A 25,215-nucleotide genomic window follows, 5' to 3' on the forward strand; every position below is an offset into this window, starting at 1 on the left:
ATAGATAGATAGATAAGATAGATAGATAGATAGATAGATAGATAGATAGATAGATAGATAGATAGATAGATAGATAGATAGATAGAAGATAGATAGATAGAAGATAGATAGATAGATAGATACTATATTAGACTATGACTATTTTAATTTTGGATATTGATTACATTGATTGAATTCTTTTTTTGGCTGCTTGATCGTTGTTCAGCCATCTTGGGTTACGTTTTTATTACATTTTTTTTTTTTAATTTCAGAAACGCTCGCCGTTGGCCTCTTATGATAGATCCGCAAGGACAAGCCAATAAATGGATTAAAAATCTTGAAAAGAATAATCGTCTATGTGTAATACGTCTAAATCAACCCGATTATACCAGAGTACTAGAAAATGCTATACAATTTGGTTTGCCTGTGCTTCTAGAGAATATAGGAGAAGAATTAGATCCATTACTTGAATCGATTTTACTTAAGCAACTATTCAAGCAAGGCGGTACACTATGTATTAAACTGGGCGACTCGGTTATAGAATATAATCACAGTTTTAAGTAAGTATAAGTTAATAAACTTTTTGACGAAGTAATGATGAAATAATGAACCTTCAATTTTAATATGCAGATTCTATATGACTACGAAATTACGCAATCCCCACTATTTACCAGAAGTCGCGGTTAAGGTAACGCTACTTAATTTTATGATTACCACACAAGGTTTACAAGATCAGCTATTGGGCATAACGGTAGCTAGAGAACGACCCGATTTGGAGGCTGAAAAGAATACACTTATTGTACAGGGTGCAGAAAATAAGCGCATGCTCAAAGAAACTGAAGATCAAATATTGGAAGTACTTTCGTCAGCTGAAAACATTTTAGAGGATGAAACTGCTGTACAAATTCTAAGCTCATCAAAGGCCTTGGCCAATGACATCAATGAGAAACAGATTATAACCGAAGCCACCGAAAAACAAATTGATATTGCTCGCTTGAGTTATGTACCAATAGCGGAGCATTCAACAATATTATTTTTTACTATTGGTAAGTGATATTATTGATATTATAGGTATTTTAGCGACTTTCTACTTATATTATGTTAAAGAACCTAATATCAAAAATTTCATTAAATCATTGTTAAAAGGCAAAATACAAATTACTAATACGTCACTAGTTGAATGTTTATTTCATGTCCCTTCAGTTTTGAGAATTCGTATGAGTCCCTTTTACACATTACTTGTTGGACCTTAAAATAATTATCTTTAAAGTAATGTATGATAATATTGGAAATATTGTAGTTAAAACAGTTAATCCGAAATGATTATAGAGAACTGCTGGGTCACTCCTGTATATATGGTCGAGTGTGTGAGAATGCGTATATACAAACTAATATCCGCATTTATTGCACTCTTATATTTGGTTATTGTATTTCAACACAGTCTCTACCAAAATAAAATCCAAAACTGTTTTTGTATAGGAGTTTATAGTTTTAATTTCCGTTTTATATTGTGGTCATAAAAAAATGAATTTTATTTTTAAATACTTCACCGCCGGATAAATTGGTATACCAAACATGTTTCTAATATGTGTAGAAATAATGTAAAAAATGCTTTCAATGAAAAGAATTTAATACAAGAGGGTGTTTTAACATGGAAAACAGTAAAATTTGTAATCATTAGTTAAGCTTACAATTGCGCTTCTTATACTGGACGAGTCCATAAATTCAAAGGACTAACCAAAGTTGGAGAGAGTGACTGACTTCATTAGCGACAGTATGATATATTAAATACCAGTAGACTTTAAGCATGTTGTTCCACAAATCGACTAATTGTCGTGTAGGTAACCAACTAGTTTACATCTACATACATACATATATGTCTAAGCAAAGTAGGTGGGCTGGTCTGTGAAATATGCAGGACTTGAGGCGTTAAACTCGTTACTCTATTCACTGACCACTTGCCGGCTAATTGTCCATGTGTGGGAATGGTTCGTAGTCGGAATTTTCGACTATAACGCCAATAAGTGCTAATGTCTGCACCGGTAAAAATTTCGGCTTAAGCGCAATGATGAAGTATTTCACCGATATAACTATTAGGCGGATCGCAAAGTTGATCAACCTCTTGCTTCCCTTTAGTCGTTCGCATATGATATTACTTATACGCCTTCGGTTTGTATCCTCGTAGTTTGAGGACCTCGTTTCTACCTCGCAATCTGTGCGTTGGAGGTTCCATAATCGAAATTTGGACTCCATCGACTACGATGCCAAGATTAAGTTTATCTTCCTTCTTCAAGGTGAAGTTAGAACAAAGCAGTTCGACTGCTCTTTCCTTGGGAAAGAACTACCGAGTGTTAAAGCTGTCAGTTGTGGTACAGCTGTCGCTGAGCTGACAATATTTAGCCGAGTATGATTCGGGTCGGTTCTGGAAACGTCCAAGTGTTGTTGTTGTAGCAGCGACACTTGTAAGTTGACAATATTTGGACGATGTTCGTTGAACTCCGAGTCATTCCGGAAGTCTTTGCTGGTGATAATTATTGGTTTACATACAATGAAGAAGTTATAATCTCTGATTGTTTATAGACGTTTTAACACGTATAGTCCGCATATAAGATTCCTTCCACAACCAGTGGATGTATTTAGAGTTTAGCAAGATAGGAGTTACAAACTAGGGAATATGACACTGCCATGTATAATCAAAATACAAGAGAAATTGACCATTTGTTCCGAAAATCTACGATCGAAAGATGTGCACTCAGATTATTAACTATTCATAACTTTATAACTTTGATTTTTGGACATTGTGGACTGACAGTGTCGAAAGCTCTCCCCAATTACAAAGCGTACTCCTTCATGATAATCGTTGATAGGTTCAAAACCATTGTCCGTTCGCAGAAGTATGATAGTGTCAGCATGCGTATAACGTTGGGGTCAATTGACTTAAATGATTTAGTATAGGAATTGAACTCTGAAACTTTAGAAGTGATATAAGGTGGTAGTTTGTTCAATCTATCTACGTTGATGGGATCTGAAAGATCATTGAAGATGAAATCGAAGATGCTTTCTTTTGGTTGCTATGATTTCGGTGTTTAAAGACAGACAAACGATGGTCTGATGCTTGACCAGGAATCGTGATTTTTATGTTTGAAGAGCTAGCGCAGTGGACTCTTAAATTATTACACGATTTTTGGTCTTCCCTAGATTCGACTGTCACAGCAAATTGTGAGTCTTGGAGTCCCTAAGGACCAGATGCATATCACCATTTATAAGGGCCCTGAAATCTGGACGGTATCCTAATGGACAATCGGTCACTGGTGAAATATAGTCATTATAGAGATTTTAGTCGGTTGACCTCGATCTGAATACGAGGTATTTGTCTTTAACATTGATATCGACAGAAGTAGTTCTATACTTCACCATATTATGACGATGAATGCAATGCCTCTATTGAGTTATTTCGGCTCTTTTACTTAGAAGGAAATTGAACTATAAATAAATTCTAAAGAGAATTCATTCATTCTTAGCTCTATTTTATGACCACTTACTAGAAAAACTTATTTTTATTCATTTAAAACTATTACAACATTTTAAATTTAAACCATAGCAAACACAAATAATAATTCCCTACTAATACAGGTTTTAACATTTTACTTTGTTACACTTTGTTGAAAGCTTATTACGTTATTTTTAACATATTTAATTTTTGCACAAAAAATTCCTAAAATTTACATTTAGCTAAAAATAGCAATAGAGAGCAGCTTAATAACGTATAATCTCCAATTTATTTAATGTACACATTATTATATACGTACATGGAAACAAAGAATAAACATCTGTATGTCTGCGGTTTTTATCATTTAAATAACATGTCAATGACATGATTGAATCCATCCATATATCCATCCATCCGACCATTTATGCCAAATTACAAAATCAAAACCAAAAACATACTCACTTGCGCATACATACATAATACAGATTTTAAACAATCCTTTCACTAAATGGTTTTCATTTTTTTGAAATTATAAAAAATGTTAAAAAAAAACAAAGAGTAAAGGCAAAAACGAATGAATAGTAAAAACTAACAAAATCTCATTAATTTTCATTACAGTTGAATTGGCCAATATTGATCCAATGTATCAGTACAGTTTGGCATGGTTTGTCTCACTGTTCACAGCATCCATTGATAATACGGAAAAAGTTGATGACATAACGGAGCGTCTAAACGATTTACGGGCACATTTTACATATAGTCTGTACGTGAATATATGTCGCAGTTTGTTTGAGAGAGTAAGTATCAGAGATATACATACATATGTTTATGCTGCATTTTCATTTTTTTTTACTCCCTACACACTAAAGTTTGTGCCAATAATTGACGTCTGGCCCATAGTCCGGACTATTGTCTGGCCCATAGTCTGGACTATAGTCTGGTCCATAATCCGGACTATTGTCTAGCCCATAGTCCGGACTATTGTCTGGCCCATAGTCCGGACTATTGACTGGCCCATAGTCTGGACTATAGTCTGGTCCATAGTCCGGACTATTGTCTGGCCCATAGTCTGGACTATAGTCTGGTCCATAGTCTGGACTATTGTCTGGCCCATAGTCTGGACTATAGTCTGGCCCATAGTCCGGACTATTGTCTGACCCATAGTCCGGACTATTGTCTGGCACATAGTCCGGACTATTGTCTGGCACATAGCCCGGACTATTGTCTGGCCCATAGTCTGGACTATAGTCTAGTCTATAGTCTAGTCTATAGTCTAGTCTATAGTCTAGTCTATAGTGTAGTCTATAGTCTAGTCTATAGTCTAGTCTATAGTCTAGTCTATAGTCTAGTCTATAGTCTAGTCTATAGTCTAGTCTATAGTCTAGTCTATAGTCTAGTCTATAGTCTAGTCTATAGTCTAGTCTATAGTCTAGTCTATAGTCTAGTCTATAGTCTAGTCTATAGTCTAGTCTATAGTCTAGTCTATAGTCTAGTCTATAGTCTAGTCTATAGTCTAGTCTATAGTCTAGTCTATAGTCTAGTCTATAGTCTAGTCTATAGTCTAGTCTATAGTCTAGTCTATAGTCTAGTCTATAGTCTAGTCTATAGTCTAGTCTATAGTCTAGTCTATAGTCTAGTCTATAGTCTAGTCTATAGTCTAGTCTATAGTCTAGTCTATAGTCTAGTCTATAGTCTAGTCTATAGTCTAGTCTATAGTCTAGTCTATAGTCTAGTCTATAGTCTAGTCTATAGTCTAGTCTATAGTCTAGTCTATAGTCTAGTCTATAGTCTAGTCTATAGTCTAGTCTATAGTCTAGTCTATAGTCTAGTCTATAGTCTAGTCTATAGTCTAGTCTATAGTCTAGTCTATAGTCTAGTCTATAGTCTAGTCTATAGTCTAGTCTATAGTCTAGTCTATAGTCTAGTCTATAGTCTAGTCTATAGTCTAGTCTATAGTCTAGTCTATAGTCTAGTCTATAGTCTAGTCTATAGTCTAGTCTATAGTCTAGTCTATAGTCTAGTCTATAGTCTAGTCTATAGTCTAGTCTATAGTCTAGTCTATAGTCTAGTCTATAGTCTAGTCTATAGTCTAGTCTATAGTCTAGTCTATAGTCTAGTCTATAGTCTAGTCTATAGTCTAGTCTATAGTCTAGTCTATAGTCTAGTCTATAGTCTAGTCTATAGTCTAGTCTATAGTCTAGTCTATAGTCTAGTCTATAGTCTAGTCTATAGTCTAGTCTATAGTCTAGTCTATAGTCTAGTCTAGTCTAGTCTATAGTCTAGTCTAGTCTATAGTCTAGTCTAGTCTATAGTCTAGTCTAGTCTATAGTCTAGTCTAGTCTATAGTCTAGTCTAGTCTATAGTCTAGTCTAGTCTATAGTCTAGTCTAGTCTAGTCTATAGTCTAGTCTATAGTCTAGTCTAGTCTATAGTCTAGTCTAGTCTATAGTCTAGTCTAGTCTAGTCTAGTCTAGTCTAGTCTATCTAGTCTAGTCTAGTCTAGTCTAGTCTAGTCTAGTCTAGTCTATAGTCTAGTCTAGTCTATAGTCTAGTCTAGTCTATAGTCTAGTCTAGTCTATAGTCTAGTCTAGTCTATAGTCTAGTCTAGTCTGTAGTCTAGTCTATAGTCTAGTCTAGTCTATAGTCTAGTCTAGTTTATAGTCTAGTCTAGTCTATAGTCTAGTCTAGTCTAGTCTATAGTCTAGTCTAGTCTAGTCTAGTCTATAGTCTAGTCTAGTCTATAGTCTAGTCTAGTCTATAGTCTAGTCTATAGTCTAGTCTATAGTCTAGTCTAGTCTATAGTCTAGTCTATAGTCTAGTCCAGCGGTTCCCACCGATTTTTACTTCGCGGACCCCTTGAAGAACTTATTTAATTTCGCGGACCCCCATACATATTTTGATATCTTATTGTTCTAAATAATTGTCCATCCGAAAATTGACCTAGTTCATTAATCCCTAGGTCTAATAAATGTAGCGATGTCATATCTATAAAATATTCCCGTATATTGAGAACAGAGATGGGGGTAGTGCACTAAATTATTAGTTAAATCAATATTTAACTAGCACTAAATATTATTTCAAAAAATATATTTTTCACTAATTTTCAGGAGCTTAGTGGTAGTGAAGCTTATATTTTTAGCACTAATATTTTTTAGTGATAATGTTATTTTTTTAACTATAACTCAATTGAGTGGTAGTGTAGAAAAAAGCAATACACTCAAATAGTTAAAAATTTGAACAGTCACTAACAAAAGGCTTCAATAATTTTCTTTGCACTATTTTTTTTATGAAGATGAAAGAATTTGTAAGACAATAAATGATTCAATTTTTTAAAAGGTACATCTATTAAAATGGAAAATACAGATTTTGTTAGCGATGGCACTATGATAGACCCTACATATGCAGTTATCCCAACAACATCTCATGCTTTAAAAAGAAATGGTTAAAACAAAACTTTTGCCTTCTTCTGCTCAAGTATAACGATGTTTTCTTTAGCGGATTGGTGAACTCTCCTCGGAAAATTAAATTAATTGGTTAATTTTGTACCTCGATTGCCACGTCATCTGCGTTGCCAGTTGCCAAAATGATGTGGTTACTGGATGTTTTTTAGGCAATAGCTTGGAACCTTTGTAAATAATGAACGTTTTACTTATTAATAATATTCGTCCAATGAGTTTTTGGTTGACTTAAACCATTTCTAGACTGTCCTATTAACTTAAACTTTCAAATGAGTGGAACATTTCTCTGTTGAAAAAAAAATAGTGCAGGAATATTTTTTGAACTAATAATTTAGTGTAGAAAAAATGATTTCACTAGGCTGTAAAAACAAATATTTTAACTATTTTTAGTTAAAAATTTTAAATATCACTATCACTATTATTGAATGAGGCTTATATTTTTCAATTCATCACTAAACAAAAATAAAAGTAGTGAATAATTTTGAACTACCACTAATAATTAGTGATAGTTAAAAATTAGTGCACTACCCCCATCTCTGATTGAGAATATATAATATTTCAGATAGGTTTTCAATTGCATGTTTTAAAGATAGAATGACTTCTTTGTTGATATGTTACCATGATGTTTAATTTTATGATCGTGAGATCTTTCATGTTCATTTTTCTTCAAGGTAGCGAAAAGGTTTCTTTATCAAATATTGTCACATGTGCTTAAGGAGTCACGTTTCAAAAATTTGCAAAGGGTGAACTGAGTAAGTGAGCTATGTTTTCGGGAAAATAATATAATAAAGTTGGACTTCTTCTATGTTGTTGCGGAATGCGTTATCCGCATAATATATGATTTGAACTCTTTGTTAAAGTACTGTGAATTTGGAACTTAAATTTGAATTTTAAAATACCAACGAATTATTTTACTTCATGGTTTTTGGCTACATATTTACCCGAAACGCTATGGATTTTCTGATGTTAATTTAATAATATGTATTGGTCGACAAAATCAAGATAAAATCTGTGTATCAAGTCGTATTGGAATATTTATAAAGAGATGCATAAAGAGTCACCTCTGTTTTGGATATATATACTTTTAGTCCTTTCAAACAAGAACACTTTTGCTTACAATTTGATAAACTTAAATCTGTAATAAGCTTGTCTTTGAATTGAACTTCATACTCCGGAATACCAGTATCCCTAATTTAATTGTAAGGCAGAGTATTATTTGTCTGAAATAAAAACCATTATTTCAGTATATATACAGGAAATAAAAATTACAAATCACGCAATACTTTACTTTATAAAAGTTATACAATAAATTTGTAGGGCCTAGCTTCTTCCTGATAAACAACCGAAACAATAAAATTCAAAAAGTCACAAAAAAATTTGGGATTATTGCACAAAAATTGGAGATATTTGTACATACATATTCATGTTTTTTTTTTTCGTTCGTCTTCGCGGACCCCTAGGATTTTACTACGGACCACTAGGGGTCCGCGGACCCCCATTTGGGAACCGTTGGTCTAGTCTATAGTCTATAGTCTAGTCTATAGTCTAGTCTATAGTCTAGTCTATAGTCTAGTCTATAGTCTAGTCTATAGTCTAGTCTATAGTCTAGTCTATAGTCTAGTCTATAGTCTAGTCTATAGTCTAGTCTATAGTCTAGTCTATAGTCTAGTCTATAGTCTAGTCTATAGTCTAGTCTATAGTCTAGTCTATAGTCTAGTCTATAGTCTAGTCTATAGTCTAGTCTATAGTCTAGTCTATAGTCTAGTCTATAGTCTAGTCTATAGTCTAGTCTATAGTCTAGTCTATAGTCTAGTCTATAGTCTAGTCTATAGTCTAGTCTATAGTCTAGTCTATAGTCTAGTCTATAGTCTAGTCTATAGTCTAGTCTATAGTCTAGTCTATAGTCTAGTCTATAGTCTAGTCTATAGTCTAGTCTATAGTCTAGTCTATAGTCTAGTCTATAGTCTAGTCTATAGTCTAGTCTATAGTCTAGTCTATAGTCTAGTCTATAGTCTAGTCTATAGTCTAGTCTATAGTCTAGTCTATAGTCTAGTCTATAGTCTAGTCTATAGTCTAGTCTATAGTCTAGTCTATAGTCTAGTCTATAGTCTAGTCTATAGTCTAGTCTATAGTCTAGTCTATAGTCTAGTCTATAGTCTAGTCTATAGTCTAGTCTATAGTCTAGTCTATAGTCTAGTCTATAGTCTAGTCTATAGTCTATAGTCTAGTCTATAGTCTAGTCTATAGTCTAGTCTATAGTCTAGTCTATAGTCTAGTCTATAGTCTAGTCTATAGTCTAGTCTATAGTCTAGTCTATAGTCTAGTCTATAGTCTAGTCTATAGTCTAGTCTATAGTCTAGTCTATAGTCTAGTCTATAGTCTAGTCTATAGTCTAGTCTATAGTCTAGTCTATAGTCTAGTCTATAGTCTAGTCTATAGTCTAGTCTATAGTCTAGTCTATAGTCTAGTCTATAGTCTAGTCTATAGTCTAGTCTATAGTCTAGTCTAGTCTAGTCTATAGTCTAGTCTATAGTCTAGTCTATAGTCTAGTCTATAGTCTAGTCTATAGTCTAGTCTATAGTCTAGTCTATAGTCTAGTCTATAGTCTAGTCTATAGTCTAGTCTATAGTCTAGTCTATAGTCTAGTCTATAGTCTAGTCTATAGTCTAGTCTATAGTCTAGTCTATAGTCTAGTCTATAGTCTAGTCTATAGTCTAGTCTATAGTCTAGTCTATAGTCTAGTCTATAGTCTAGTCTATAGTCTAGTCTATAGTCTAGTCTATAGTCTAGTCTATAGTCTAGTCTATAGTCTAGTCTATAGTCTAGTCTATAGTCTAGTCTATAGTCTAGTCTATAGTCTAGTCTATAGTCTAGTCTATAGTCTAGTCTATAGTCTAGTCTATAGTCTAGTCTATAGTCTAGTCTATAGTCTAGTCTATAGTCTAGTCTATAGTCTAGTCTATAGTCTAGTCTATAGTCTAGTCTATAGTCTAGTCTATAGTCTAGTCTATAGTCTAGTCTATAGTCTAGTCTATAGTCTAGTCTATAGTCTAGTCTATAGTCTAGTCTATAGTCTAGTCTATAGTCTAGTCTATAGTCTAGTCTATAGTCTAGTCTATAGTCTAGTCTATAGTCTAGTCTATAGTCTAGTCTATAGTCTAGTCTATAGTCTAGTCTATAGTCTAGTCTATAGTCTAGTCTATAGTCTAGTCTATAGTCTAGTCTATAGTCTAGTCTATAGTCTAGTCTATAGTCTAGTCTATAGTCTAGTCTATAGTCTAGTCTATAGTCTAGTCTATAGTCTAGTCTATAGTCTAGTCTATAGTCTAGTCTATAGTCTAGTCTATAGTCTAGTCTATAGTCTAGTCTATAGTCTAGTCTATAGTCTAGTCTATAGTCTAGTCTATCTAGTCTATAGTCTAGTCTATAGTCTAGTCTATAGTCTAGTCTATAGTCTATCTATAGTCTAGTCTATAGTCTAGTCTATAGTCTAGTCTATAGTCTAGTCTTAGTCTAGTCTATAGTCTAGTCTATAGTCTAGTCTATAGTCTAGTCTATAGTCTAGTCTATAGTCTAGTCTATAGTCTAGTCTATAGTCTAGTCTATAGTCTAGTCTATAGTCTAGTCTATAGTCTAGTCTATAGTCTAGTCTATAGTCTAGTCTATAGTCTAGTCTATAGTCTAGTCTATAGTCTAGTCTATAGTCTAGTCTATAGTCTAGTCTATAGTCTAGTCTATAGTCTAGTCTATAGTCTAGTCTATAGTCTAGTCTATAGTCTAGTCTATAGTCTAGTCTATAGTCTAGTCTATAGTCTAGTCTATAGTCTAGTCTATAGTCTAGTCTATAGTCTAGTCTATAGTCTAGTCTATAGTCTAGTCTATAGTCTAGTCTATAGTCTAGTCTATAGTCTAGTCTATAGTCTAGTCTATAGTCTAGTCTATAGTCTAGTCTATAGTCTAGTCTATAGTCTAGTCTATAGTCTAGTCTATAGTCTAGTCTATAGTCTAGTCTATAGTCTAGTCTATAGTCTAGTCTATAGTCTAGTCTATAGTCTAGTCTATAGTCTAGTCTATAGTCTAGTCTATAGTCTAGTCTATAGTCTAGTCTATAGTCTAGTCTATAGTCTAGTCTATAGTCTAGTCTATAGTCTAGTCTATAGTCTAGTCTATAGTCTAGTCTATAGTCTAGTCTATAGTCTAGTCTATAGTCTAGTCTATAGTCTAGTCTATAGTCTAGTCTATAGTCTAGTCTATAGTCTAGTCTATAGTCTAGTCTATAGTCTAGTCTATAGTCTAGTCTATAGTCTAGTCTATAGTCTAGTCTATAGTCTAGTCTATAGTCTAGTCTATAGTCTAGTCTATAGTCTAGTCTATAGTCTAGTCTATAGTCTAGTCTATAGTCTAGTCTATAGTCTAGTCTATAGTCTAGTCTATAGTCTAGTCTATAGTCTAGTCTATAGTCTAGTCTATAGTCTAGTCTAGTCTAGTCTATAGTCTAGTCTATAGTCTAGTCTATAGTCTAGTCTATAGTCTAGTCTATAGTCTAGTCTATAGTCTAGTCTATAGTCTAGTCTATAGTCTAGTCTATAGTCTAGTCTATAGTCTAGTCTATAGTCTAGTCTATAGTCTAGTCTATAGTCTAGTCTATAGTCTAGTCTATAGTCTAGTCTATAGTCTAGTCTATAGTCTAGTCTATAGTCTAGTCTATAGTCTAGTCTATAGTCTAGTCTATAGTCTAGTCTATAGTCTAGTCTATAGTCTAGTCTATAGTCTAGTCTATAGTCTAGTCTATAGTCTAGTCTATAGTCTAGTCTATAGTCTAGTCTATAGTCTAGTCTATAGTCTAGTCTATAGTCTAGTCTATAGTCTAGTCTATAGTCTAGTCTATAGTCTAGTCTATAGTCTAGTCTATAGTCTAGTCTATAGTCTAGTCTATAGTCTAGTCTATAGTCTAGTCTATAGTCTAGTCTATAGTCTAGTCTATAGTCTAGTCTATAGTCTAGTCTATAGTCTAGTCTATAGTCTAGTCTATAGTCTAGTCTATAGTCTAGTCTATAGTCTAGTCTATAGTCTAGTCTATAGTCTAGTCTATAGTCTAGTCTATAGTCTAGTCTATAGTCTAGTCTATAGTCTAGTCTATAGTCTAGTCTATAGTCTAGTCTATAGTCTAGTCTATAGTCTAGTCTATAGTCTAGTCTATAGTCTAGTCTATAGTCTAGTCTATAGTCTAGTCTATAGTCTAGTCTATAGTCTAGTCTATAGTCTAGTCTATAGTCTAGTCTATAGTCTAGTCTATAGTCTAGTCTATAGTCTAGTCTATAGTCTAGTCTATAGTCTAGTCTATAGTCTAGTCTATAGTCTAGTCTATAGTCTAGTCTATAGTCTAGTCTATAGTCTAGTCTATAGTCTATCTATAGTCTAGTCTATAGTCTAGTCTATAGTCTAGTCTATAGTCTAGTCTATAGTCTAGTCTATAGTCTAGTCTATAGTCTAGTCTATAGTCTAGTCTATAGTCTAGTCTATAGTCTAGTCTATAGTCTAGTCTATATCTAGTCTAGTCTATAGTCTAGTCTATAGTCTAGTCTATAGTCTAGTCTATAGTCTAGTCTATAGTCTAGTCTATAGTCTAGTCTATAGTCTAGTCTATAGTCTAGTCTATAGTCTAGTCTATAGTCTAGTCTATGTCTAGTCTAGTCTAGTCTATAGTCTAGTCTATAGTCTAGTCTATAGTCTAGTCTAGTCTATCTATAGTCTAGTCTATAGTCTAGTCTATAGTCTAGTCTATAGTCTAGTCTATAGTCTAGTCTATAGTCTAGTCTATAGTCTAGTCTATAGTCTAGTCTATAGTCTAGTCTATAGTTTAGTCTATAGTCTAGTCTATAGTCTAGTCTAGTCTAGTCTATAGTATAGTCTATAGTCTAGTCTATAATCTAGTCTATAGTCTAGTCTATAGTCAAGTCTATTGATGCAAGTTGTTTGGTATTGAAAATGGGTAATATTGGTCCACGTTTTCGCATAGCCCCCATACAAGTGGCCCTCCCGTAAAACAAGTTTAACAGTCATAATTGGATAAAAATACCCAAAACAAGTCTTATACAAACTAGAATCTTTCTACCAACTTTTACCCTTAGACCCTACTCCCCATATAAGGTCCCCTTCAGAAAATTAATTTAAAGCTTATTACTGGCTTAAAAGTACGAGTACAGCTATAAAATTCGACATAAACAAGTTTTGTATGAGCCAAAATCATACTACAAAATTCCACGAGGTTAGTGCCATATTTGACCCTACCCCCCATATAAAGTTCACTTCAGAAAATAACTTTAACGCTCATTACTGGTTTAAAAAATGTAGTACAGCGATCATATTAGACATACAAAAGTTTGTATAAAAGAAAATCGTACCGCAAAATTGTACGAAAAACGCGCCATAATTGACATATTTCCCATTCAGAAAATGATTTTAATGGTCATTACTGGCTTAAAAATACGAGTAGATCTATGAAATTCGACACAAACAAGTTTTATGGGAATTGAAACTTTCCAACCGACTTCGATTAGGATCAGTCGAAAACAGTTCCTACCGGCCATTTAAGTTTCTCTTCATATAAGGTCCACATCAGAAAATAACTTTAACGCTCATTTTTAAAAATTAATATTTTTAATTCCGAAGAGCACGGTCCATATTTAAGCCCTCATTACAGGCCTTCTTCCAAATATTACCCTGATGTTCGTATTTATATCGAATTATGATAGTAAAATTTAACAGAGATCTAATAAATTAAAAAATTTTTTCGAAAATAACAAAAGCATCGATTCTTAAATATTAAAGTTTATTTATAGAGAAGCATTCCTTTTCGGCAATGATTTGATGGTGGGTATATAAGATTCGGCACAGCTGAATATAAACTCTTACTTGTTTTAGTTTTCATTAGTATTCGTAACGTGTAGCGTTTAGGGAAAAAAGGAGTTAAAGAGATTATAGAACATGAATGAATACTTTTTCGTTTTTTCATTTAAATGAAGTTAATTAACATTGAATTGATATTAATGATAGTTTTCTTTGTGTGGAGAGAAAAAAATAATGGAATTTTCGTGAAATTTGTTATTTCTATTTGAAATGCTCTTAATATACAGATCAAGTTTTTTTCATATAAATTTATAGTTTTTACCATTTCACTGCAATTTAATTAAGATGTGCATGAAAAGTACTTTTCTAACGAAATCTAATTGTTGAAAATAATGTTAAAAAAACAGCTGCCACAGCTTCTGTTTTATATAAACTGTATTTTTCGGTCAAATCAGTCAATAACATTTTCGCTCGTGTTGAAATGTTAATACATACAAACTTTTAAAAGGAATTATTTTTCTGTGGAATATTTCTATTTTTCTTTAAAATACAAAAAGCAATCACTTTCATGCTGCGTGTATTGTTGCATAAAAATTTAAAACAAAATTCAATTTTCATCAATGTCAGCAAAATATGTATGTAATAAAAACAAATATCTGAAGTGCTTAAATCTGAAAAGACTTTTGAATGACCTTCACAAATAAATCTGAAAAGGAGAAGAAGAAGTATAGAAGTTAAATCTTTTGTATTCCTAGGGGCATTTGTATAGGGATTGGAGTGAATTCGTGGACGATATTTTTAAATTTCTATACCAAACAGAAGAGAATATTTTTTGAAAATGTTAACTTATTAGAACGGCTCTTCATATCGTGCCTGCCGAAATCGATCGTTACTCATAACTAGTACTGTGTTAGGTCCTCTTTTCTCTAAATGTATTACTCCGCATATAAATTAATTAATTTACACATTACGATTTCGTTAAAGAAATTCAAATTGTATAAACGCCAAAGAAGCACTCTTCATATATTTCAAGAGTTCACTGAAAATAAACAAACTTTCCATGAAACCAAACATGGACAAATTGTATATTGAATGAATTCAGACAAATGCTGTTTGTACCAAAATATTAACGTGGCTTTGACAGTCAAACACATTGGTTCATTTGAAAAATGTTTATTTCATACCCAGCTGGCACATTATATTCCAACTGTAATACCAGGAATTGAAGCAGCAGAGAACTGTTTCTGCAGTAACAGTAACGAAACAACCAACATCCTGGCGTATACAGATATGTTTAAAACACATTTGTGTTATGTCAATGTGGTAAATGATGGACAAAGTTATTTCTAACACAATTTGCAATTTTACTAACTACTAACTAACTAACTAACTAACTAACTAACTAACTAACTAACTAACTAACTAACTAACTAACTAACTAACTAACTAACTAACTAACTAACTAACTAACTAACTAACTAACTAACTACTAACTAACTAACTAACTAACTAACTACTAACTAACTAACTAACTAACTAACTAACTACTAACTAACTAACTAACTAACTAACTACTAACTAACTAACTAACTAACTAACTAACTAACTAACTAACTAACTAACTAACTAACTAACTAACTAACTAACTAACTACTACTAACTAACTAACTACTAACTAACTACTAACTACTACTACTAACTAACTAACTAACTAACTAACTAACTAACTAACTAACTAACTAACTAACTAACTAACTAACTAACTAACTAACTAACTAACTAACTAACTAACTACTAACTAACTAACTACTAACTAACTACTAACTAACTACTAACTAACTAACTAACTAACTAACTAACTAACTAACTAACTAACTAACTAACTAACTAACTACTAACTAACTAACTAACTAACTAACTAACTAACTAACTAACTAACTAACTAACTAACTAACTAACTACTAACTAACTAACTAACTAACTAACTAACTAACTAACTACTAACTAACTAACTAACTAACTACTAACTAACTACTAACTAACTAACTAACTAACTAACTAACTAACTAACTAACTAACTAACTAACTAACTAACTAACTAACTAACTAACTAACTAACTAACTAACTAACTAACTAACTACTAACTAACTAACTAACTAACTAACTAGACTAACTAACTAACTAACTAACTAACTAACTAACTAACTAACTAACTAACTAACTACTAACTAACTAACTAACTAACTAACTAACTAACTACTAACTAAACTAACTAACTAACTAACTAACTACTAACTAACTAACTAACTAACTACTAACTAACTAACTAACTAACTAACTAACTAACTAACTAACTAACTAACTAACTAACTAACTAACTAACTAACTAACTAACTAACTAACTAACTAACTAGACTAACTAACTAACTAACTAACTAACTAACTAACTAACTAACTAACTAGCTAACTAACTAACTAACTAACTAACTAAACTAACTAACTAACTAACTAACTAACTAACTAACTAACTAACTAACTACTAACTAACTAACTAACTAACTAACTAACTAACTAACTAACTAACTAACTACTAACTAACTACTAACTAACTAACTAACTAACTAACTAACTAACTAACTAACTAACTAACTAACTAACTACTAACTAACTAACTAACTAACTAACTAACTAACTAACTAACTACTAACTAACTAACTAACTAACTAACTAACTAACTAACTAACTAACTAACTAACTAACTAACTAACTAACTAACTAACTAACTAACTAACTAACTACTAACTAACTAACTAACTAACTAACTAACTAACTAACTAACTACTAACTAACTACTACTAACTAACTAACTACTAACTAACTAACTAACTAACTAACTAACTAACTAACTAACTAACTAACTAACTAACTAACTAACTAACTAACTAACTAACTAACTAACTAACTAACTAACTAACTAACTAACTAACTAACTAACTAAACTAACTAACTAACTAACTACTAACTAACTAACTAACTAACTAACTAACTAACTAACTAACTAACTAACTAACTAACTAACTAACTAACTAACTAACTAACTAACTAACTAACTAACTAACTAACTAACTAACTAACTAACGAACTAACTAACTAACTAACTAACTAACTAACTAACTAACTAACTACTAACTAACTAACTAACTAACTAACTACCTAACTAACTAACTAACTAACTCTAACTAACTAACTAACTAACTAAACTAACTAACTAACTAACTAACTAACTACTAACTAACTAACTAACTAACTAACTAACTAACTAACTAACTAAACTAACTAACTAACTACTAACTAACTAACTAACTAACTAACTAACTAACTAACTAACTAACTAACTAACTACTAAACTAACTAACTAACTAACTACCTAAACTAACTAACTAACTAACTAACTAACTAACTAACTAACTAACTAACTAACTAACTAACTAACTAACTAACTACTAACTAACTACTAACTAACTAACTAACTAACTAACTAACCTACTACTAACTAACTAACTACCTAACGAACTAACTAACTAACTAACTAAACTAACTAACTAACTAACTAACTAACTAACTAACTAACTAACTAACTACTAACTAACTAACTAACTAACTAACTACTAACTACTAACTAACTAACTAACTAACTAACTAACTAACTAACTAACTAACTAACTAACTAACTAACTAACTACTAACTACACTAACTAACTAACTAACTAACTAACTAACTAACTAACTAACTAACTACTAACTAACTAACTAACTAACTAACTAACTAACTAACTACTAACTAACTAACTAACTAACTAACTAACTAACTAACTAACTAACTAACTAACTAACTACTAACTAACTAACTAACTACTAACTAACTAACTAACTAACTACTAACTAACTAACTACTAACTACTAACTAACTAACTACTAACTAACTAACTAACTAACTAACTACTAACTAACTAACTAACTAACTACTAACTAACTAACTACTAACTAACTAACTAACTAACTAACTACTAACTAACTAACTAACTAACTACCTACCTAACTAACTAACTAACTAACTAATATTTATGAGAGAGAACTATAAAAATGCTATGAGAGAAAACTATTTGGAACTTGTCCGTTCCTCAAATGTTACTTTTTGTATATATGTATATCTTCCAATATTGAACTTAGAAACATCAATTTTAAATTGCAGGTCTCTGAGTGAATCAATTCGCTGGTACTTTTTCGTTCTTTCTACATATTTCTGAAATATTACATTTAACTTAGGTCCCTGACATTTAATATAAAGGATCCAGTGTGAATGAAAAACTATGAGATGAAAATTTCTATGGTGTTTGTTTAAAGTGCACCTTTTGAATATCCTATAAAATGGAACAAAGTCTATAAAAGCTAACTTTTTGGTACTTTTTCATTTCTGAAATATACTTCATATGAAATTTCTGAAATACAATTATAAATGGTGTGGTTTTTATTCTAATACATAAATACACACAAATGGAATACATTCACTTCACAATATATGCAAATATACTGTTATATGATTTAGTTCAATGCACAGTGGGAACAGAACCAGAAACATAAATCGGACATGATCATATTGTCAACATTTCAGAGGTTTTGTCAGAATGCATAATATGAAACTTTCGTCCCATTGTGCGTTAGTTTCCAGTACCATTAGTAATGATGTGTTAGTGTTTAACTCCATACTTCAGGAGCATGATGTGTAGTTTTATTTTGTATCTTTTCTGTTTTTGTTCGTTGTGTTTTATTTAACTTTTTTGTTTTGTTTTGTTGCTGTTGTGTATTTATTCATCTTCTCTCCATTTTCACATTAGTATGGGCGTTTAAAAACGGATGTGCGCCATTTTATGCACTTTAAAGTCTTAATTGCAGCAAATGATGTTAACGGTTACTTTGGTATATAAGTGGTTTTAATGGAAACATTGCGACTATACAAAATGAAAATGTTGCAAGTTTTAAGTTATTTTGTAGTCACTAGTACATAAATACATACAGATGAAAAGTTTGTATATTTTTTTTTTATTTTGGAACGCTATATGTCTATGACTGATTTAAATAACTCATTCGTGGAGGAAATTTTTGAATATATTTGTTAGAAATAAGTTTTATGGGTGTATAAGTAACTAACTTGATGAATTAGTTTGTTAAAGGGATAAAGAGCAAAATATTTAAAGGATCATAAATTTGTTCAAAATGCAATTAATGGGTATATGTATGTTCTCGATTTCTGGATTATGAAAGATTTCTTGTAAGAAATAAATCACTCTTTTAAATGGTCCATAACTGATCTAAGACCGATAGGATCGATCTATAATGAGCACAATTCCATATTATGAGCCGTCTTCTGAAATACTTTCTAACATTTTTGTTTATCTGAAAAATATTCTTAAAATTTTACTTGAATTTAAAGTTTCTTTTCTACTTCCCTTTATATACCCGAAAATTAATTCAGAAAAATTTTCATACACATGAAAATATCATGTCTCTTTATATTACTTTTCATTTGGCAAATAAAGTTAATTTGACACAACTCAATATAACGCATTCACGCGTTTAAATAAGAAAAAGAGAAAAAATGAAAATACACACATATGATGCCACAAACCGAAAATAAAAGGAACAAATATTTTAAATTGCAAATGAAAAGAAAATCCCAGACCCAAAAATAAAATCAATATTTTTAACCCATTAGGGTACAGATAGAAAGGAAAGAAAAATTATAGTACAGACTTGAAGTATAAATTAAGTTTTGTTTCCTATTTTCTCGTTCATCTCATCAATTTTATATCGTTTCATCTGCAAAGAAATTACAGTCAGCAGGATTTAATAAAAGACACATTTAAAAGAAATGTTTAGAGTAGAGCTCAAGGGGTTAGGGTCAAAAACTCCATTTTTGGCTCTTTTTGAGACGTTATAGTAGCGCCAGGACATTTTTATTTATAAAATGTTATATGCCATCTGAAAGACCATTATGTCAAGTTTATATCACGTTTATATCCACACCTATCTAACGATGCTCTAATCGACTCTAATTCACATTTTGATCCGACTTAACGATGTCTGTCCGTCCGTCAATTTTAACGGATGATATCTCAGAAACTACAGCAGATTTTTAAAAATTCAAGAAGCATTTTTATAGGAAAAATTAAAAATACAGTTTTTGTCAATGTATTGTTGTATCAAGCTTGAGGTGAAGAAGAGTGAAGATATGTCAGTTAATTGATTGGACTTTCTGAAGACATACAACATTTTATAAGTAAAGTTGTCTTCGCGCTGCTATAACATCTCAAAAAGGTCCTTTCAAACTGTAGGACACGATATCTCAAATCCCAAATGTAATGGAAAAAATCTGAGGTCTTATTCGGATACAGTACGGCTCAATCCTTTAGAAAAGTATACTTTTGTCACTGGGATAAAAATTTGTCAGCCTGTGTTATGGACCGATAATCGCAAAATGTTATAAATAGGTTTCTGTTTATATATAACTTGTTTATGTCAATTTTAATCGCTATATTCGAATTTCTAAGTCGGGAGTAAAGTCAGTTGTTAATCGATTCTCATGAAATTCTGTAGAAAGTTGTCAGTTACTATGAAACTACTTTATGTCGAATTTAATCGCTGTATTTGTATTTTTAGTTCTGATGGGGTCCTTATATGAGGAGCAGGATCTAAAATTATTGGAGAGATTTAAGTTCATATTAAACTTATTTGTGTCGCACGTATCGCTCGTCTCTCGTATTTTTAAGTCAGTAATAAGTGTTAAAGTAATTTTCTTATGGGGACCTTATATGAGGGGTTGGGTCAATTGTGAACCGATCCTTATAATATTTGGTAGAGAGATCTTCGTTCGTATTAAACTTGTTTAATAATACAGCAATTTCATTGCTGTACTCATAGTTCTAAGCCAGTAATGAGTGTTAAAGACATTTTCTGAAGGGATCTTATATAGGAGAATGGGTCATTTATGAACCGATCTTCATAAAGCTTCTTAGAGATATTTGTAGAGGAATTTTCTTCCTATTCATAGCTGAATTGTATAGCTGTTCTCATAGTTTTAAGCCAGTAATGCACGTTAAAGTTATTTTCAGAAGGGGACCTTTTATAGGATGTAGTGTCAATTATGGACCGATCGTCATAAAACTTGTAGGAGAGATTTCGGTTCTTATAAAACAAGTTTTTATCGAATTTATTATCTGTACTTTAATTTTTAAGCTAGTAATGAGTGTTGGAGCCATTTTCTGAAGGGAACCTTATATGTGGGGGTGGAGTCGATTATAGATCGATCCCCACAAAGATTGGTAAAGAGATTTTGGTTTGTATAAAACTGGTTATGCCGAATTTCATTGCTATACATTAATTTTAGAACAGTTATGAATGTGGCCTCCGGTAGGTTAGTGGTTAGTGTTCTAGTCTGGTAGACCGGAGGTGGTGGGTTCGATTTCCACGCATTCGGATTTGATGTATATACATTCTCCTTTAAAACTAACTATATAACTATGAATGAAAGGGGCCACCTGTATGGCGGCTCTATGGAAACGTGTACCGATATTGCCTATATTCAATACCAAATAAATCTTGCCTATAGGGAATATTTCAAAATTTGAATTCCCTACTTCTTTTTGTTCGGACCGTATAGTGCTTTCAACATACAAACGGACATGGCTAAATCATGTTAGAATGTAATAAGGACCAAAAATATCTATATCTCTGTGGGTCTATGACCAATGTTTCTATGTGTTAAAACAAGAATAGAACATGAGAACTAAAACTGATTACCGATTATAGGTCATTTATGGTTCTGCTAACATTAATTTAAAAATTTTGTTCTGTTTAATCTTAAACACTTCTCTTCAATCAATTAACCTAGAGTGTATGAAATAATATACCAACTTCTTACTCATTCTTAAATTATTTAAATAAATACTTACTACTATGTCTATGTGTATCGCTCGAAGTGACATACAGTGAATAAATATAATGGTTCATTTGAGTGTCTTTCTACGTAAATCAAAAGAAGTGTAGTAGTGTTAAAAAAGCAGAAAATTAATGAGATTTATTATTATACGAGTAATAAGATAAATGTCTTTTCATTTATATCTATAAGATATAAAAGCGAACTTAAAAAGAAGAACTTAATGATTGACATTATAAAGATACGAAGGTGTTTTTCATTTTATTCTATTATTCATTCCTTCAATATGCCAATATTTGCAGATTCCTATAGTTGAAAAGAAATCCTATTTATTTGAGTATAAATAAGTGTTTTTAATAAGAAAAAAAAGTTTTTCTACCTTTGAAAGGAAAAATGGCAACAGCCAAAAGGAGGCAGTGAAGTATGTAATCATTCCATTTTTTACCCAAATTTGCTATGAACACAAAAGAGATAAACTTAAGACATTTGTGTATTTTCTTACCTTTTTTTGGGGTTCTATTTTTATATTCATTGCTTGCCTCATTTATTGTTTGAGATTTATGAAATGGAAAAAAGCTTTCAAAAGAATTTTAATTGTACATATTTATTGGGATGGTATTGTGCCAGAGAGAAAAAAACACATATGTATGTAGATTTCTCTTGTGGTATTCTTTCTTTAACGAAAACTTGATGAGGGTGCATGGAATTTTGTAATTTTTGAGAAGCAAATATTTGAAGGAATTATAAGGTTTATATGATAAATATTCTTCTTTTTTTAATTTAGAACTTAAGGTATGTATACTTTTTTTATATCATCAAAAGAGATGGAGGTATATTAGTTTTGTCATTCCTTTTGCAACACATCGAAATATTGGTCGTGGACATTCTAAGGCTCTAAGACAATAAGAAAGTTCAGTAGGTCTTAAATGAGACATTTTCCATAAATATTACCTTTTCTCAATATAACTAATTTCTATAAGCAATTTCGGTAAACAATTTCACCTATTTGCCAAACGTCCTCGGAATACAAAAAGTCGAAGTGCTTTACGTGAACACCTGCCGTGTTGGCCTTATTTCACAATGGTACTTTTAGAGCCTGAACATAGCCGGGCAACAGAAACTTAATGGTATCATTTGTATAAGATCACCATTCAACCCAGCACACTTCTCATTCATCCGGCAAACACAGCCTACATCCATCCCGTATCATATACACTTGACCAACTAATTTTTAACGCTTCGTCTCACAGTCACTTCTCTGCGAGATCTGTTATCTCGGCAACAGCTCCGAACTTATTCCGAATTATATACATTACCGTATTTAACCAACATTCTCTTCCCACGAGTTTGTGTTTAAACCACAGCCACCACGTGCATCCCGAAGGAAACTCCCCAATAACAAACCAAAGTCCGAAACTCTGTCCTGTGGGGCCGAGGATATATTTGACTCCACCAGTTTATAGTTCAGGCAAACTAGAGGTATTGGTAGCACATCTTTTCCCCGGAATTGGAATAAGACCAAGATGGGGAAGATTATTGAGATGACATGCCCCCGGTGGAGTCCCCGGAAAACATTTTAAACAATCCTTAATAAAATAATATATGAAATTAATCACTCATTCAAATTCATTAGGAATCGGTTCTTAAATAATGCAAGCTTCATAAAGGGCTCATTTCCGGAAATTTTGGAAATGCTAAAAGGATCTATCCATAAAAACAAATATAAGTCCATATATAGACCACCTTCGGATGTTAATATGAAATTTACTACACATGTTTTGATGGGAATATAAGATTTTCTAGAGCTGAGTAAAACAATATAAATTTTGGTAGTCCCTTTGTATATTGGAGATAAAAAAATACAGTCCTGGAAATATATTTACTGCTAATATGTTAGTAGTTGGGTCGTCTGTCTGACATTATTGGTAAAGCAGACAGTTAGCAAGAACAGTATCTGATCTGAATATTTCCACAGCGAACTCTTTCTATTTCTTTCTATTATAACTAATATCTTGAGATTCTTTCTTTAAAATAAAATAGGTGTAATAATTGGCCAAGTTAGTGTAGTGATTTTACGATAAAAACCCAACCCGTCACCGAAGGGACATATCGAAGTTGTTTGGAGCAATAAATAGACATTGAGTGTTACACAGACATGCAAATCGACTTGAACTTCCCTTCCATGAATACTAACGCAATCGCAATGCTAGGAAAAAAATAATCGACTTTTAGATTCCTTGGCAACTACACTATATCCTACCTTGGAGAGTTATCTGGATCTAGAATCAATGACCTACTGAGATATCTCACTGCTTCAGGTTTGGTCTAATACAATACAACGGACGAGTGATATGATCTTGTCAAATCGGAGTTCCTTCGACTCTACTTGACATTTTGCGCGATTTAAACTACCACGATCATTAACCAACAAAGCTATGAACGTCCTACATGGACGTGTTTACAAACGACAACTATTTAAAGCAATTTGAAACACAACTCGATAAATTTTATTGAAATCGTTTCATGATTTCATCGGTTCAAATGTCTTAAGACCCTTCTATCAATATCCATCGAGCACACGTAATTATCGTATTGATATCGATAGTTTTTCTTAGAAGAACCTGGGACCTAGGTCCATACAAAGCCCTCCCTTGAAGAATATCATAAGGTCGGGCACACTCGGCTATTTCTTTTACATTTATTATACCCACTATCAGAAAAAATGGGAGATATATTGATTTTATCATTGCGTTTGTAGTAAGTACATGCCGTAGACCCACAAAAGTCTACATATATTCTTGGTCCGTATTAAATTCTAAGGCGATGTAGCCATGACCGTCCATCTGCATAAATATTCCCAATTTTTACGGTTTGTTTGGACAATGCGCAATATCGGTCCATGATTTCACCTAGCCCCCATACAAGTTGTCCCTCAATATACTGTTTAAAAAGTCATAAAATATTCAGCAATCGTGACAAAATTTTGCACAATTCAGAAATTATATTGCAATGTTTGCTGCATGTCCGACCATAATATACTCTACATACCATATAAGGTCCGCTTCAGAAAATTACTTTAACTCTCATAACTGGTTTAGTATAGCGATTAAGTTCAACATCTAATTCAAGTCCATATTTTTGGGATAGATGTGTAGTGGTGTGAGGTATAAAATATACTTTATCTTCTAATAATAATATTCTTTAATAATCTATAATAAATAGAAAAGAATACTTTGCAGTAAGATCTAAAAACTATTGCTTTCTATTATTGGCCATATCAGATTTCTTGTAGTTTATTTTCTAGAAATTTTACAATTTAATACCATCAATGAAACTTTATTTCTCTTTCTATTTTGTTATTAATACCTTAAGCATCTTATTAAACGTAAATACGTACATATAGTATACAATTTAATAATGTCCATTTTAACATTCGTCTTAACTAG

The 25,215-nt window shown here is 31.9% G+C and overlaps 1 protein-coding gene across 1 annotated transcript in view; it reads left to right on the forward strand.

The window, feature by feature from the left end:
• Nucleotides 1–251: 251 nt before the first annotated feature.
• LOC119611653 (dynein heavy chain 7, axonemal-like) overlaps nucleotides 252–25,215 on the forward strand; it is a gene marked incomplete at its 5' end in the record, with an annotated part of 39,415 nt that continues 14,451 nt past the window's right edge. The window contains 3 exon segments of the mRNA XM_037967307.1: nucleotides 252–539; nucleotides 610–1,025; nucleotides 4,088–4,266. Of these exon segments, the coding sequence (XP_037823235.1) occupies nucleotides 252–539; nucleotides 610–1,025; nucleotides 4,088–4,266 (883 nt within the window).

Source organism: Lucilia sericata, unplaced genomic scaffold, assembly GCF_015586225.1.
Source record: "Lucilia sericata isolate MDLA Ls3-8-SP2 unplaced genomic scaffold, ASM1558622v1 Contig001507F_arrow, whole genome shotgun sequence".
Taxonomy (NCBI): Eukaryota; Metazoa; Arthropoda; class Insecta; order Diptera; family Calliphoridae; genus Lucilia; species Lucilia sericata.